Source organism: Vicia villosa, linkage group LG1 (assembly GCF_029867415.1).
Source record: "Vicia villosa cultivar HV-30 ecotype Madison, WI linkage group LG1, Vvil1.0, whole genome shotgun sequence".
Classification (NCBI taxonomy): domain Eukaryota; kingdom Viridiplantae; phylum Streptophyta; class Magnoliopsida; order Fabales; family Fabaceae; genus Vicia; species Vicia villosa.
Genome location: NC_081180.1, coordinates 57,815,223 through 57,831,022, shown reverse-complemented (window position 1 = coordinate 57,831,022; position 15,800 = coordinate 57,815,223). Strand labels below are relative to the sequence as shown.

Sequence of the window (15,800 nt, the reverse complement as noted above, 5' to 3'; positions counted from 1 at the left end):
AATATATTTTAGCTTAAAAAAAAAGTATGCTGTTACCGAATGAAAAGGATCCGGAGATTGTATCTAGAGATAAAAGAGATAGGAGAGACTATGAACAAATTGCTAACTTTGCCAAAAGAGATAAGTGATAAGTGACACAGGTGCATCTCTTGAATCCGTAGTTGCGGGTGACTTACTTACGAAGTGTTAACATGTGTGCATAAAAGATGCGTAAACATCTGTGTATAAAAAATGTGTTCAGACATGCATATGAAATTTATGAACATTTTGAAATTTTTGCTGTGGTGAGAGAGCACTTAATAGGATGGAAAAGTAACCCCAAACTCTTTTTTTTCTCTTGAAGGGCCTTGTCATGGTGGTACTTGTGTTGGCCTTATATTCTTTGGGCCCAATTTTATCCACAACACTTTTTTTTAAAAATTACACATAATTTTAGGGAATTGCTTAAGACACTCTAAGGATTGTTTTTACACCCTAATGAACAATCAAAACTATCCCTAAAATTCGGAAATACATCTCCGGACGCATCCCAAACACACACTTCTATTGTGTTTTAGCTACGTCCCAATTATATGTGAATTTAATCTGGAAATGCATCTTCGTATATCTTACGAAAATGTATTTCTGGAACATATTGAACCATAAATAAATGCAGAAACGAAACAGATACAAAAACAGAGATACATTAACATTGATAACATAAAAAACGAAACATTACATAGATAATCGTTAACATAAATCGAACATTACATTTCAACATGAAGATGGATGTTTCAACATCTTCATAATATCTTCGATCGATCTCAGAATCGTTGTATCCAGCTCGATCGAACCTTTTATTTTGTAGCAATTAACTGTATTCCACATAACCCTTAAATTTGCACCTGTCTTCACCTCAAAGTTGTTGAACTGAATATTCCCTTCGTTGTCAATCGAGGGTGAACGGTACTCGAGCTTCATAATTTTTCGATTGTCTGAGTATTGTAGGAGCATCTCCAATATGGATTTTGATTTTCAAAAGGGGTGTACTTCATGAACTTAAATTCAAGTGGGATTCTGTGCCTTTGAAGTAGACAAATGTGACATGCCAATTGATGTTCATTATGATGTAATGTGATTTAGGGTGCGTCCGAAAATACATTTTCAAAATCAAAAGAGTATTTTGAAATTTTTATAAGGTGATTTTCCATAGTTTCAAGTATACTTTCATGTTGAAAAAAATTGTGCTTTTAGTTATGAAAATATACTTCGGGGTATAAAACTGTTTTTGATAGTGCATACTAATACTACCTTAGGGATTTTTGAGGGTGTGAAAAGTTCATTCCAAATTATTCTATTTTGGGCCATCAAATAGGGGCAGAAAAGTATGTAGAAGATGTACTGCTAATTTGAGCTTTTCAATAGTTTGTTTAAAATTTCTTAGTAACCGGTTTGTAATAACCCTAGCAGCTTGAGTGGAGTATATTATATACAAGGAACTGAGTAAGGATTGTTCTTTCATTTTATAAGACATTTTTACATACTATTTTACATAAGAGAAGTTCATTTTATTAAAAAAATAATATTAACAATAGATTTGATTTGCTATTGAAAATATAGATTTCACCTAAATGTACGTTTGTAACTCCAAATTAACAATACCCTTAACCTATCACATCATTATTTTTATTACCACACAGAATCATGTAATTTCAGACAAGTCTTAGAGACTAACAAACTTTTTTAAAGATCAATTTGATGATTACCTAAAAAAGATCCATGCTAGTTACTTATTGTAGACTTGTAGCAGATATATGATAGCAACCTGTGAGTGAGTCCAATGTGTGACAAAAGCTTTGGCTTTTTGCTGTTTTTAATTGAAACAAGTCCTTAGCATATTCTCAACCATACCACTAAATGTGCATTGCAATTTCCACCCTGTTATGCATTTGTTTGGTCTCTTTCATTGTCCTAGGAATGTGAACAGTTTTAGTTTGGATAGGCCTTAATAAATTAGGATGCAAATTTCACTATCTAATGGTTTATATTTTCTTACGAAAGAAAATCTATTAGGTCTTTGCTGCAGGCCTAAAATTAATCTAGACTAGGTAGTCGTCTTGCCTGTATCATAACTAAAGTAGAAATGTCTTGGATCTCTGAATGGATTCATCCCACAGTTGTCCTATGCAATTTATAATTGATCGATATTTAAAAATATTTTAATTTTATGAAGACAAGATCGACATGGTGTATGTTTGGAATAGCTTTTCTTTCACTCCACCGCATGTTTACATCCACTTTCACCGTGAAAATAAGAAACTACAAAGAGTACATTTTGGACCAAACGCGCGTCTGACACTTTTCCATTGAGTATTCAGACATAGCAATCGTTGCTTTAAAGTAAATATTCAAGGTCATTTGACGATAACTCAATCATATAAAATTGACCTTTAAAGTGAGGATTGTCCCTTCTTAAAAATACGTCACAAACTGAATATATGAAACGTTAAAATTAACCGTGAGTGATCCGATAGCGGGAACTTAATGAGGTGACTCAGCAGATATTGAATTGGACTTTGATTCTATCTTAAGAATCGTGATTGAGTCTAAATCAATCTACAAAAATCGAATTGTAAAGTGAAAATTGTCCTCGTTTATAAACACATGTTCACTCATATATTGTTCGATGTGAAAATAACTAATGACCGAAGATATAATGAATATGATTTTTCTTTACAAATTTCATTTGTTTCCGCGGTGGAAAACAAGTAGATGCGCATTTGACCCAGAAGCTAAGAATTCTAGCTTATTAAAATCACGTTGAAATCTCATTTGGACGCGATAAAAATACAACTAATGCGAAACCAAACATGCTATAAGTATACTTTATATCTGCAATGTAGTTCTAAATCCATTAAATAGTGTTTCAATTAGTTGAATATTTGGAAGTAAGATTAGTGTGAAAAGTAAAAGGGAATTCTGAATGCTGTGGTCAGCAAAGTAGATTCTCATCCAATAGTACGACATGCAGCATTAATGGTAGAGAGAGGGGGGGAGGAAATGGACTGGGCGTGGGGTAAAGTGAAGTAATGGGGCTAAGAGGTGCAGAGGAAAATGGCATTCATTGGGTTCAATGAAAGGTTTACTTAAATACTTTGAAAGAGAAAGTGCAAACACACCTTTTTCTTCTCAATTCTCATGCATACACAAACACATACACTCTAGTATTGTTAACAGGTTTGGATACTAATCAGATTAGTTGCTATCCAATTTCACTTTTTTTTTCTGTCTTCTGTTCACATTATTTATCAACTTTTTACAGTTGTGACTAAATAATACTCCACTCATGTTTATGTAGTCATGTACTAATCAATTTCACACTTGAAATGGTGTTTTTGACAAATTAAGTAATGGTTACATATTTGCTTTGTGTTTTGTCACAATCATGTCATTGATGGTCTAAATTTAGATGTTATGTCCGAATCAAACGACCATCGATATAGTTGACTGCGTACCATCATAGAATTACGACCGCACAAAACCTAAAACCAATCAAGGTGCAGTTTGTTGTCTGTTTGCCATCAATTTCTGTATAAACTTTATTATATTGAAATTGGAAAAAAATCAGATGTTACTTATCGACTAAGGGTGTGTTTGGATTGGCGGTGGATAGAATTGATTCTGGAAGAATTGAGTTTAGTATAATTGATTTCAACAGAATTGAGTTTAGAATAATTGATTTATGTTTGGATACAATGATATAGAAGTGATTGTCGTCAATTAATGTTGTTTGGATAGTTTTAACAAAAGTGATTTTGAATTGGATAATTACCAAAATGGTAATAAATTCTAATACAAATAAAAAAGAAAAGAAGTAATTGATAAAAATTAAAGAGGGTAAAGAAGGAAAATTTAAAAAAGTTGTAATAAATAATATATAATATATGTAGAATTGATTCTACTAAACTCAAAAGCTAGGAATTGTAGCTTCTACTAGAATTGCTTTTGGAGTAGGAGAATTGATTTTGAAAAAGTATCCAAACAAGAAAAAAAACCAATTTTCAAGTTGAGGTGCACTAGAAGTGCTTTTGGGGCTTGTAGAAGCCAATCCAAACATGCACTAAGTAAGTATACAATAAAATTTTTGTTTTGGTTTATTTTGTAAAACCTTAAAAATAAAATTTGTACAATTAGAGCTTCTCAGAACGAGATCCTTCTTAAGTTTTTAGAAACCATGTGTAAGTTAGTCACGGTTCAACCATGACAAAACATTTAGAGATTTTATTTAATCACGATTTATTAGTGACAAATATTTTACAGAATCTTTTTTAACTACGAAATAACCGTGACAAATTTTAGTCCCTATCCGGTAGTCCTTCTTGTACATTCTCAAAGACGACCCCAGCTCGTAACATTATAAAAATTCTTCAGAGTGGCTGTCATTAAAAGCTGAAAATGTCTTGTACCTATGGAGCCTTGTTTTGTTGCAAAATTGTCCAACAGAAAGTGACAGGAATATAACATCTCCATCACACTGCAAGCATAAAGAAATCAATTCCAACACATAGCCGGCCAGACGGCCAATCCAACAACAAATAACCATATGTTCAAAAGAATATTCCTTTACATAATAATAATGTGACAAAAAACACAAATTAATAATGTTCAACATTCACATAAGATGGATAATTTGATGTTCATTCTAAAATTATTACACATTCATATATAATTAGAAGAGTTCAATTGAAGAAATCAAACATAAGAAAACTATGAGTGACCAAAAAATTGTTCTAGTGACTGGTTGTGCTAAAGGCGGCATAGGCTACGAATACTGCAAAGCATTTTCCGAGAATAAATGTCGTGTTATTGCTTCTGACATCTCAACGCAAATGCAAAACATGTCAGATTTGGAGTCAGACGACAACATAGAGACAATTGAACTCGACGTGTCATCTGATCAAAGCGCCACTTCAGCGGTGGCCTTTGTTATATCAAAACACGGTCGTATTGATATTCTAATCAATAACGCCGGAATAGGTAGCACGGGTCCGCTAGCCGAGTTACCGCTCGATACGATTAGAAAAGCATGGGAAATTAACACATTGGGACAACTAAGAATGGTGCAACAAGTTGTGCCTCACATGGCTAAGAAAAAAAGTGGAATCATAGTTAATGTTGGAAGTGTAGTTGGGAATATTTCAACCCCATGGGCAGGGTCATATTGTGCTAGTAAAAGTGGTGTTCATGCAATGACAAATAGTTTGAGGTTAGAATTGAAGCCATTTGGGATCAATGTTGTTTTGGTTTTGCCTGGTTCGGTTAGATCGAATTTGGGGAAAGCGAATTCGGAGAAATTAAGTGATTATGATTGGAAACTTTATAAGGATTTTAAGGATGTTATAAGTGAAAGAGCTAGGGCTTCTCAAGGTGAAAAAGCAACAGATGGTAGAGTTTTTGCTAGACATGTTGTTAACAAAGTTTTGGGGACTAAACCACCTAAGCAAATTGTTTTTGGTCACTTGACTGGTTTGTTTGCATTACTTTCTTGGTCTCCTATTTGGGTTAGAGACATGTTTTTTTCTTCACGTTTTGGACTTAATAGAAAGGTTTGATTTGAGGATTTTTATGATCATTTTCTTTATGATCAAAATTCTTGTTTCACTGTTTACTGTTTGAGTCAAAGGAATAATTTATGTACTGTTTTGTAATGCGATATGAAAATATCATCTTGTTACTTTATACTAGCTACTTATGTTTTAGTAAGAAATGAGGTAAAATAGTATGATGCTAATCGTTATAGTACCAATGTAGATTACACATGCCATTTTTTAGCCAAGCAATTGATATGCATCTACATGATTGTCCTATAATTTTTTATAAAAATCGATATCTAACCTAGAAACCGACTAATTTGAAAGATCAATCTCACCGTTCATTAGCAAGAGGTTCAACTCAAGTCAGAATAAATTTTTGTATGAATTGACTTAACATAAGAATGGTTAGCATCTAAGACTTTGTTTGGATTTATGGAATCAGATGGAGCGGAGCGGTATGAGATGGAATGAAGTGGTATTTCATTATTTAAATTATTTAAAATCGCATAAAGCGACGCATAATAGATCGTTATGAATTTCTTTTCATTTCATCACTTATCATCATATTTATTTTTCTCTGATTTGTGCGAAATGAAGAATTTGTCTTGTTCAGTTCTAAAATTTTCAAACGATGGAATGAAATTTTCATTCTGCTCCGCTCAATTTCAACTGTATTCTACTCTGCTCCGTCCCATTCTATCTCATTCATTTTATGATATCTTTAGTATAAAAGATTGGAATCTAAAATAAAAAACGCAATCCTAATTCTTAAGCTTTCATTGTCAAACTAACTTCTAAACTATAAACTTAAGTCACAAATCCATATTCCCTTATTAATTTAGGGAAAGTGATGATTGTTCAATTGCCTTACCTTTTAGATTTATGCAAACACAATCTTTAAACTTTAATTAGTAAGGTAAAAACTCTTTTGGACCTCAAAAAAAGTAAGAAATATTCACTTATATACTATATTAATGCCATGTTTCTAGTTAAAGTGAGACATAAAATAGATTCTTCCCTATAAAAACCTAATATATTGCTAACAAATAATTGTATTAATTAGCTAGTCCAAGTCCAACACTGGTTAAAAGCCACAAAGAAGAAAAAAAAGGAAGAGCATGGTGAATGAAAAGAAAGCAAATTTGACCAAGGCAGTGTATAGGAGATTCTTTATTTATCTTTCACAAAAATAGTTTAATTTTGGTGAAAAATAATTGGTCTCTAGTGGTTGTTGGGTGGACATAGTGATGATTACCACAATCAAAAAGAGGGTCTTTTTTTCTATTTCCTAACATTCCTCCTGGTCTGGTCCTGCACTGTGTGTTTTCTTTCATAACTAAAAACTCCGTTTTAGATCTCTTTTCTCAAACAAAATCATGCACTCTAGAATTTCTGTCTCCATGAAATTGGTCATGCAAATATGCATGCAAACTAATGATTACGGTATATATTGATTAAATGGAATCTACATATTTGAAGTCTAGAACAACGTTGTAGAGTTAAATTTTGCAACATTTTAATTAATATGATTATCATTTCGTTTAACTTTAATAAACTCCATGTCACAAGAAAAACTTGAAATAGTATTAAACTTGAAGAGATTTTGTGAAAATACTTTATATTTAAATATTATTTAATTATAGTTTAATTATTACATGGGTTTATATATTTATATTTATTTTATTATCTATTATTGAATTAAAATATTTAATCGATTAAGTGAGTTGGATATAAGTTTATATATGAGTGAACTTCATAATGACTAATTTCAAAATAATGTGAATCTTAACTAGTCATTAAATGTGTAAGCTATGATCTTTAATATATAATACATAAGCACATAATCTCTTTTCTGTAACTAAAAAAATTAATAAAGTATTAGGAGTACTAGTTGGTGACAAACCATAAAGTCATAACATTATTACAAAAAGTATTTATCGTCATAGTTGGGAGGATGATTTTATAATGGTTGATTATTCGTGGTAAGTGGTAACGAAGGATGTGAAAGAAAGTGTGTTACTTTCTTTCACAGACTAGTGAGCGTGGTAAGAAACTGGATAACACGCCATTTTTCATCACTGTTGAAATGTTCAACTGTAGTGAAAAGTAGCATAGTTATGAGTTTGATATCCAACAACAGCATTTTGACATTTTAAAAAAGATGTGTATCACTATCTTTCTACACGGTTGGGTTATTAACCGAGGTGATATATTGATGAGGATTACTTTTCTCCACAATTGTAAGATCCAAACATGGGGAATCATATCTTGTACTTTTGTGAATCATAATATATATACATAAACTGCAACAAGATGTGAACCAAAACCATAATGGCAAACATTATGAACCAAAAATATATATTACATCAAAATTAAAATGACACACATTTTATATATTATTACATCAAACAAGGAAACAAACAACATAAAAAATTAGTGAGTACTTATTCATTATTCTAAAGAAAGCAAGATGCACAACGTGAACAAATGTCTTTTGCTGTCTTGTCTTTAAACACCTATAATTTGAAATGATTATACTTATTAGTATAACACACATGTAAATACACTTAGAAATTATAACAAACAATAAATTATGAATAAATAATAAAAAAAATTTATTGATTAATTTTTCCATATGTCTTTTTTTATGATCATATCAAGTAGCACCCACATCTTCTGTATCATTTTCTTCATATGAAAGAAAAATTATTAATGTCATATGTAGTCGAGTTATTACATTAAATTTAGGCATGTATGACATCTATTTAATTGTCTCAGACGCACTTCCGTTATTAGAAATTATTTCATTAAATCAATTTATTAAACTCTTGTAATGATATTTCAACAACCACTTGTCACTCATCTAGAGGAAATTTTCCTTGATAGGTCAATTGTGAATGGATGAGCAAGGTTAGATTTTATCAACATTATTCAATATATACAATTGTGCTTAAAGAACTGCATCCCGAGCCATTGGCTTAAACTTTAGGCATTTATGACGTCTATTTAATTGTCTCGGATGCACTCCTGTTGTTGGAAATCCTTTCATTAAACAAATATATGAAACTCTTGTAATGATCTTTCAACAATCACTTGTCACTCATCCAGAGGAATTTTTCCTTGATAAGTCTTCTTTGAGAGGATAAGTAAGGTTAGACTTCATCAATATTATTCAAATATATAAATGTTCTTGAAGAACTACATCCTGAGCTATTCACTTAAACCTTGAATATATAAAATTTCTACCTCCATATCTTCCATCATGACGAGACTTTGAAACTCATATAGATTCTTCTTCTGATTAATAGTTTGAACATGAAGGTAGAGAAAAACACAATAAAGAGGGTTTGAATTGGGTTTTCAAAACCTTTCACTTAAGAAATACTATTAATACATGATAAACAAAATTAAATGCTATAAAGATAAAAATGACACATTCATGTTATCCAGGTTCCCCTTAGAAAAGGTTAGTCCTAACCACCCGCCAAGGTGATTTTGCCTTAAAAAATGACTTAATCCACTATCATCAAAATGATTACAGTTGAACGGGCCAACTGCTGGTGACTAACAACCAAAACATTGATCAACTGTTAGTGACTTCTTAAGAATTCTGAGCCAACTGGTCCCCTTAGAGATATAATGATCAATGACTCCTTTAAGAATTCTGACCCAACTAGTGCCCTAAAGGAGATTTCTCCACAATGATAAACTTTCAAAGTCGTCTTGAGTATACAGACTAAGACTAGTCACTCAAGGAACAAACAACATACAGTTGCTTAGGGTCTATGTTTACATGATTGCTTCTTAAAAGCTTATTACACAAATGTTTAAGCACAAATAACACAAAAGTGTTATGCAAGATATGAGCAACATCTACTTGCTTTTACACGATTCTACAAGGATGTATTTGATGACTATTGGGTAGCATCTTGTAGTGATCTTTTTTCTCTTTTTTCTTTTCTTTCTTTTTATATTTTATCCTCTTTTCAGTTTGGATTTAGCTTTGCTTGAATATTGTTGGATTCTTCAGTACCTTTTCAGAATTAGCAACATCATCAACTATTTTTGGCATTCACTAGCTTCATCAACTTGATTTCAATTCTTTGATCTTCTTTTATAGTCTTCAGACAAAGATAAGTTGTGAGGATAGAATAGTCCTTTCTAGAGCTAACAGTTACTCTCCAACGGATAGTATCAAGTGTAGATGTTGTATAGTACAACATGTTACTTCCTTTTTCTGTAGCTTATAGGTTTAACATGAAAATGTGGAAGACAGCTTTTGAATAGTACAAACGTCTTTGTAATAGAGGATTTGTTGAGCATACCGTTGTACTGAAATCTTCTTGAGAAAGTTTCTTGATCTTATCTTCAAATGATGTACTTTTGATCTGAAGTAATAAGCTTGGAAGAGATCAATTTTTTATCTTCGTTTTACTGATGATTTATCTGATGAGTAGTTCAAAAACTACTTTATTATGATAACATGAAAACATCAGAGCCATTAGGAACAAAACCTTGTCTTTCAAAAATGATAGCAACAACTTTTGTGAAATACGACGCAGGACTTCCTATCTGAGATCAAATTTGTATCTGAAATATTAGATAACTGATTTGAGAATTGAGAAAGAATTCACATGATATTTCATACAATTGTGTCAGAGTCTTTCAGAAATAGAACATTATTTTCAGATAAATAAAGCAACAGTTTTTTTGAAGAAAAGTCTTAATATCTAAACTTGGAGTCATGACAACTAATTAAAATTTCTGATTTTGACCTTTATCTGCAGATTTTGACTATGTCATCAAAGTTTAGAGCAACAACTCTTATGACGAACATATCTTGACATTGATTATTGAAGCAACAACTTATATCTGATGTAGACTTGTTTTCTGATCTTGAAGCAACAAAAATTCTTCTGGAGACACTTGAGACTTTTGAAGCAGCAGCTTATTGGGAAGTACTCAGGAGATCCTCTATCTGGTTAACATTCAGCATTCTTCAGAACTACTGATGTTTCTTCAAGAGTGGAAGAGAATAGTCGGTTTGACGTTGTAGCAACCTGCCCTAAAAATTAAAGATTAGAGTCGCCACCTATTCTACCAAGGCGAATAGGAAACCCACGCAGTTAAGAGATTCGGGATAAGATACTATATTCAGGTCGAGGGAAGGTGTTAGGCACCCTCAACCCTTTCCTATGGCTTTGAATCTAAGGTCAACAGTTTTATGGCTAAGAGTATTAAGGTAAGGTTTATGCTTTCGAGGGTTAAATAATTAAGGGAAATGAAACGGGAAAAATGAGATTTAGAGGGAAGGGGACTCGCCTTGGTTATCCAAGTGCCTACGTATCTCCTTATGGAGAATCAGAGTCAACGTAGTTCAGGGAACGAGTTGTACGCCCTTTGAGTTTGAAATTGATGTTTGAAGGTATTTTGAGTTACCTATCGTAGTTTTGAATGAGGATGAAAATCCGTAGTTTGATATTGAGGTTTTGAAAGGTTTGAAAAGTGTTTTGAGGTTTGGGCGTACAACCCTGATTTAAATTTGTACTATTAACCGCAACGATCAATAGATTCGATCGCCATAGTTAACAGATTTGAGATTGTATCGTTACCAATTTTAATCAATTGATCTGATTATTACTAATAACGAATTAGGATATTTTTTATAATTTTTAATAATTAGTTTGTATCATACCCCTCATAATCGATGGATTCGGTTAAAAAGAATAACGAATTAAAGTTAGAAAAAGAAAAGTTAATCATCACAACTAATAAAAATAGTTGCAACCATTTAACCGAATATGATTTAATTGCATTTTAATTAAATAGCATTTTAATTAAAATTATTGCTGACCATAGCGATTAATCGATTTAATCGGCACGAACAACAAATTAGAGTTTTTAATATAAATATCATATACTAATTTATTTTAAAAAAATAATTATTAGTATATAAATAATATATTAAAAAGTATTTTAATTTAAACAAATAAATAATTAAAATTATTAGTTTATTAGGGTTCATGATTCAGTATGGTTGGGTTAGAGGTTTATATTATGGACATTAGATCAGGGACGTTAGATCTAAGCTGGGAGGAGATTCTAAGGCTTTGATCTGAAGACACATGGTGTTCTACTTGAATGTTAGCGTATAGGATCAAGATTAGAAATTTAGAAAAAATAATAGAAAGGGCCAGGGATCGAACCCTGGACCCTGGGGACCAACACACACGCTCCTCACCAACTGAGCCAATGGCTCTACTTGAAATACGTACGCGCTCAGAACTATACATAAAAAACAAGTACCACAGCCGGATCAAACGCGCGCGAAGTTTGAATTGGCAAACCAGGGAATGACAACTCATCATCTTCCCCACCAGTCTTCACAAAAATTTGCAAATCTTGCTACGATTTTGCTACGGTTTTCCCTGTAGCAATCAAAACTGCCAAAATAACGAATAGCCCATGTGTATATATAAATTCTTCGCGACCCCTAGAATCTCTTCGTTTAAACCTCACGAACCTAATGCTAACCTTGTCTTAGTCTTATTTAAACCCTAATAAAAACCCCCAAATCAAAATCAAGAACCCTAATTCGGCCTCCAATGGCCGAATACGATTCACACACTAAAACTCAAAGCAAGCAATCCAGAAACGTTCAGAACATCATTATCAATTAAAATATGCAATCAATTGTTAACAATAGTGTATGAATCGTGCTAATCGACCACGTTTTTAAAATTACATACCACGGCTAATTGGAGGATTATCTGGGGTTATTGATGTAGAGCAAGAATCCTCACAGCTTCAGAGTGATCCTGTGAACCTTTTGCAATCCTCAAATCTCCTTGAAAGCTCCAAATCCTCCAAAACCGAGATCAAGCTTTTGATGAAAATTTGAGTTCTTGTGCTTATGTTCTGATCCCCAAAAACTCAACCCCTATTCGTGTGGCTTGTGTCTGCTACTTATAGAGGATGAGATTAGGTTAAAAATAATGCCAAAAAGCCCTTGAATCCAATCTTGCCAATCTTGAGAAAATTGATTTTATTCTTGAATGGGAACTTGCTATTTTGGCCAAATTTGTACCAATTCTTTCCTAAATCAATAGTCCACGAAAATATATTATATTTGGCCATAAATGTTGGTTGGAAGTGGTTTATGTGAATATTTTTGACACAATATTTGATTTTCTTTCAATTATATTATTTTAAATCACTTTTAAATGAAATAAAATTATATATAAAATCAAATGGCTTGATAAAATTCGTGGCCTTTGGTTTAGATAACTTAAGTGACTTGTGGATCAAGGTTGACTCATAAAGATATAGGCCCATTTGCAAAATATTCCAATTTGAACCCTCTTTATTTCACATTTTGCCTCCAGAAATTGCTCAACTTTGATCAAGCATATCTCACTCAATTTTTTAGCTATGAGGGAGTTCTAAGACTTTTTGGAAACCTCAAGAGGTCCTCTATAAGCCACTTTGGAACATATTTTTCATTTGGGGCTTTTATCTTGATCATATCCTCTTTGACAAAAAACTATTTTTGGAGGATGCTTGAAAAGGACCTGTAATCTTTTGCATTATACCTCTCAAATGAAGCATTTCTAGCCTTGGCTTGGAGAGACAAAGTTGTAGAGAATCCAGTTTCCTTCCAAATAGGCTTTGAGTGAGGAATTTCTGATGTTCCATGTGAAAGTTATGCCCAGTCAAAGTTGGGTTGACTTTCTCCTAAGAAACCCTAATTTGAACCTTTTTTGTATTTGTTCATCTCTGAGTTTCTATTAATGGAATCATGATCAATCTTTGATCAAATGATGGTTATACTCTTATTCACTTTATGTTGACCCAAAATTGAGAGTTTTTGACTGTGCTTTGATTATGGTTGACTTTTAGGTCAAACCAGTTGACTGTGGGTTACCTGGACCATTGAGGGAGCAAAGCTTTGGATTTGAATCTTGAACTTTGAATCATTGTGAATGGAATATGGAAGGCAAATTTTGGGGTACGACAGCTGCCCCTGTTCAATCTTCTTGAACCTGAAGAGGTAGAAGATGATTGGACACTGAAATGCCCTGAAATTTGCTTGCGTAGGGAAGGAGTTCTGTGGGAGATGGGCTTATAGATGCCACCCATTTGCCTGGCAGGATATTTGTCTAAAGCATATGCTTTTCAGACCTGGATCATTTGATTGTATCTGAGGAGATACGGAGTAACGTCTTACATAAGACTACCTGAAGAAGTTCCTGAATAGGGTATATCAAAGGTTGATGCGAAGAATCTTAGGCTTTGAACAAAGCTTAGGAAGAATGTCTTGGAGAAGACTAACCACGGAGTTCTTTACAAGAATTAGGTATGTCTTAGAAAAGATTGGATAAACATTTTAAGAAGGCTAATTAGAAAGGCATGATATGGCTTAAATAAGACTCACCTAGAAAGGCTCCTAAAAAGATATGAAACGTCTTAAACAGGACTACCTAGATAGGTTATGGTACGTCTTAAACAAGACTAACCTAGAAAGGTTCTCGGGAATGATACGATACGCCTTAAATAAGACTATAAGGTTAACTTGGATATGTATCAAACAAGACTGACCTATAGAGGCTCCTGGAGAGGATAAGGAGGGATTGGATACATGTCTTTAAGAAGATTACCTAGAAAGGAATGATATGTCCTAAACAAGACTAACCTAGAACAGTTTTTGGAAATGGTGTGATACGTATTACACAAGACTCACCTGGAAAGGCTCTTAGATAGGATACGGGATATCTTAAACAAGACTTACCTAGGGAGGTTCCTATAAAGGGAACAATACGTTTTAAACAAAACTACCTAGAAAGATTCCTATAAAGGGAACGATATGTTTTAAACAAAACTACCTAGAGAGGTTCCTATAAAGGGAACGATATGTTTTAAACAAAACTACCTAGAAAGGTTCCTATAAAGGACATAAGACGTTTTAAACAAAACTACCTAGAAAGGTTCCTATAAAGGACATGAAACGTTTTAAACAAAACTACCTAGAAAGGTTAGGATACGTCTTACACAAGACTGCTTGGAAAGGTTAGGATAATTGTCTTGGACAAGACTACCTGGAGAGGTGAGAAATTCTTAGATTGCTTCTGGATTGCCTTTGAAGAAAGACTTGGAATGAGGTATTAGAATTGTATCTGTGCGCGTTAAGATTGAATCGTTGATACGATCGTATTTGCACTGTAATTGGATGATAACATCCTTTTGATTATGAAGTGACCTGAAAAGGCAGCGTTAGTTTTATGCAATGTCATGATGCATGTGTCATGTAATGAGATTCTCAAAATAGATGAGAATTATGCATGTATGCCGATCCCACACTGCGGGACGTAAATAGTACAGGTGTGGGAAGATCAATTACGCAACAATGCTCCTTGTGTGATACTAGTGTGACTTCCCGAATATCAGAAATTTTGAGAGACATGCCCCTTAATCTGAAGGAAGGACCTTTAGAGAGAACTCGAATTTCACCATGTCTTGCCTGATATGCCTTGCCCCAATGTTTGAATTCTTGAAAGATATGCCCCTAGTCAATAGGATTCTTGATTGTATGCCCCTGTTTTAGGAAAACCCTCTGGATGTGGTTTCCCCATTCAAGAGTCTTTATCAGAAATGATCGCCTTTGGTTAAACCGGTTTTGAGGTCTCCTTGATTCTAAGTGTTGATTTGAATGTGAAGCAGATGCTTTTCAGAATGAGTCTTGCGTTTCGGTTACGCCCGACGGACAGTGATTTGCTGAGTACTCAGAATGAGATGATGTCTTCTATAAGATTACCTGAAGAGGTCCTTGGAAAGAATGGGAAATTGTCTTAAACAAGACTGCGCTTTAAACAAAGCTCGAAGGGATATGTTTGTGCAGAGGGTCAAAAATATTCCTACAGAGGATAAAGACTGTTTTAAGGAATGCGGGATTTTAAACAAAACTTAGGGAAAAAAATCTTGAAGAGGATCACCCTAGAAAGGATGGTGAACTGTCTTAGAGAAGACTCTATACTTTAAACAAAGTTTGACAAGGTTCTTGGAAGCATAAGAGAAGTTTGAATATGTCCTAAAAGACTAACTGAAAAAGTTAAGAGATGTCTTACAGAAGACTACCTAGAAAAGGTTCTTAGAAAGGAATATGTCTTAGAGAAGACTGTCTGAAAGGGTTTGAAAATGACGAGAGATAAGAAGGTGGGTCTTTAAAAGACT

The 15,800-nt window shown here is 33.2% G+C and overlaps 1 protein-coding gene across 1 annotated transcript; it reads left to right on the top strand.

Moving 5' to 3' along the window:
* The first annotated feature begins 4,748 nt into the window (after window positions 1-4,748).
* On the top strand, window positions 4,749-5,591 carry LOC131607007 (short-chain dehydrogenase PC-15-like). The gene has a single exon (XM_058879075.1). The coding sequence runs from the start codon at window positions 4,749-4,751 to the stop codon at window positions 5,589-5,591; it is 843 nt and encodes a 280-aa protein (XP_058735058.1).
* Window positions 5,592-15,800: the final 10,209 nt, after the last annotated feature.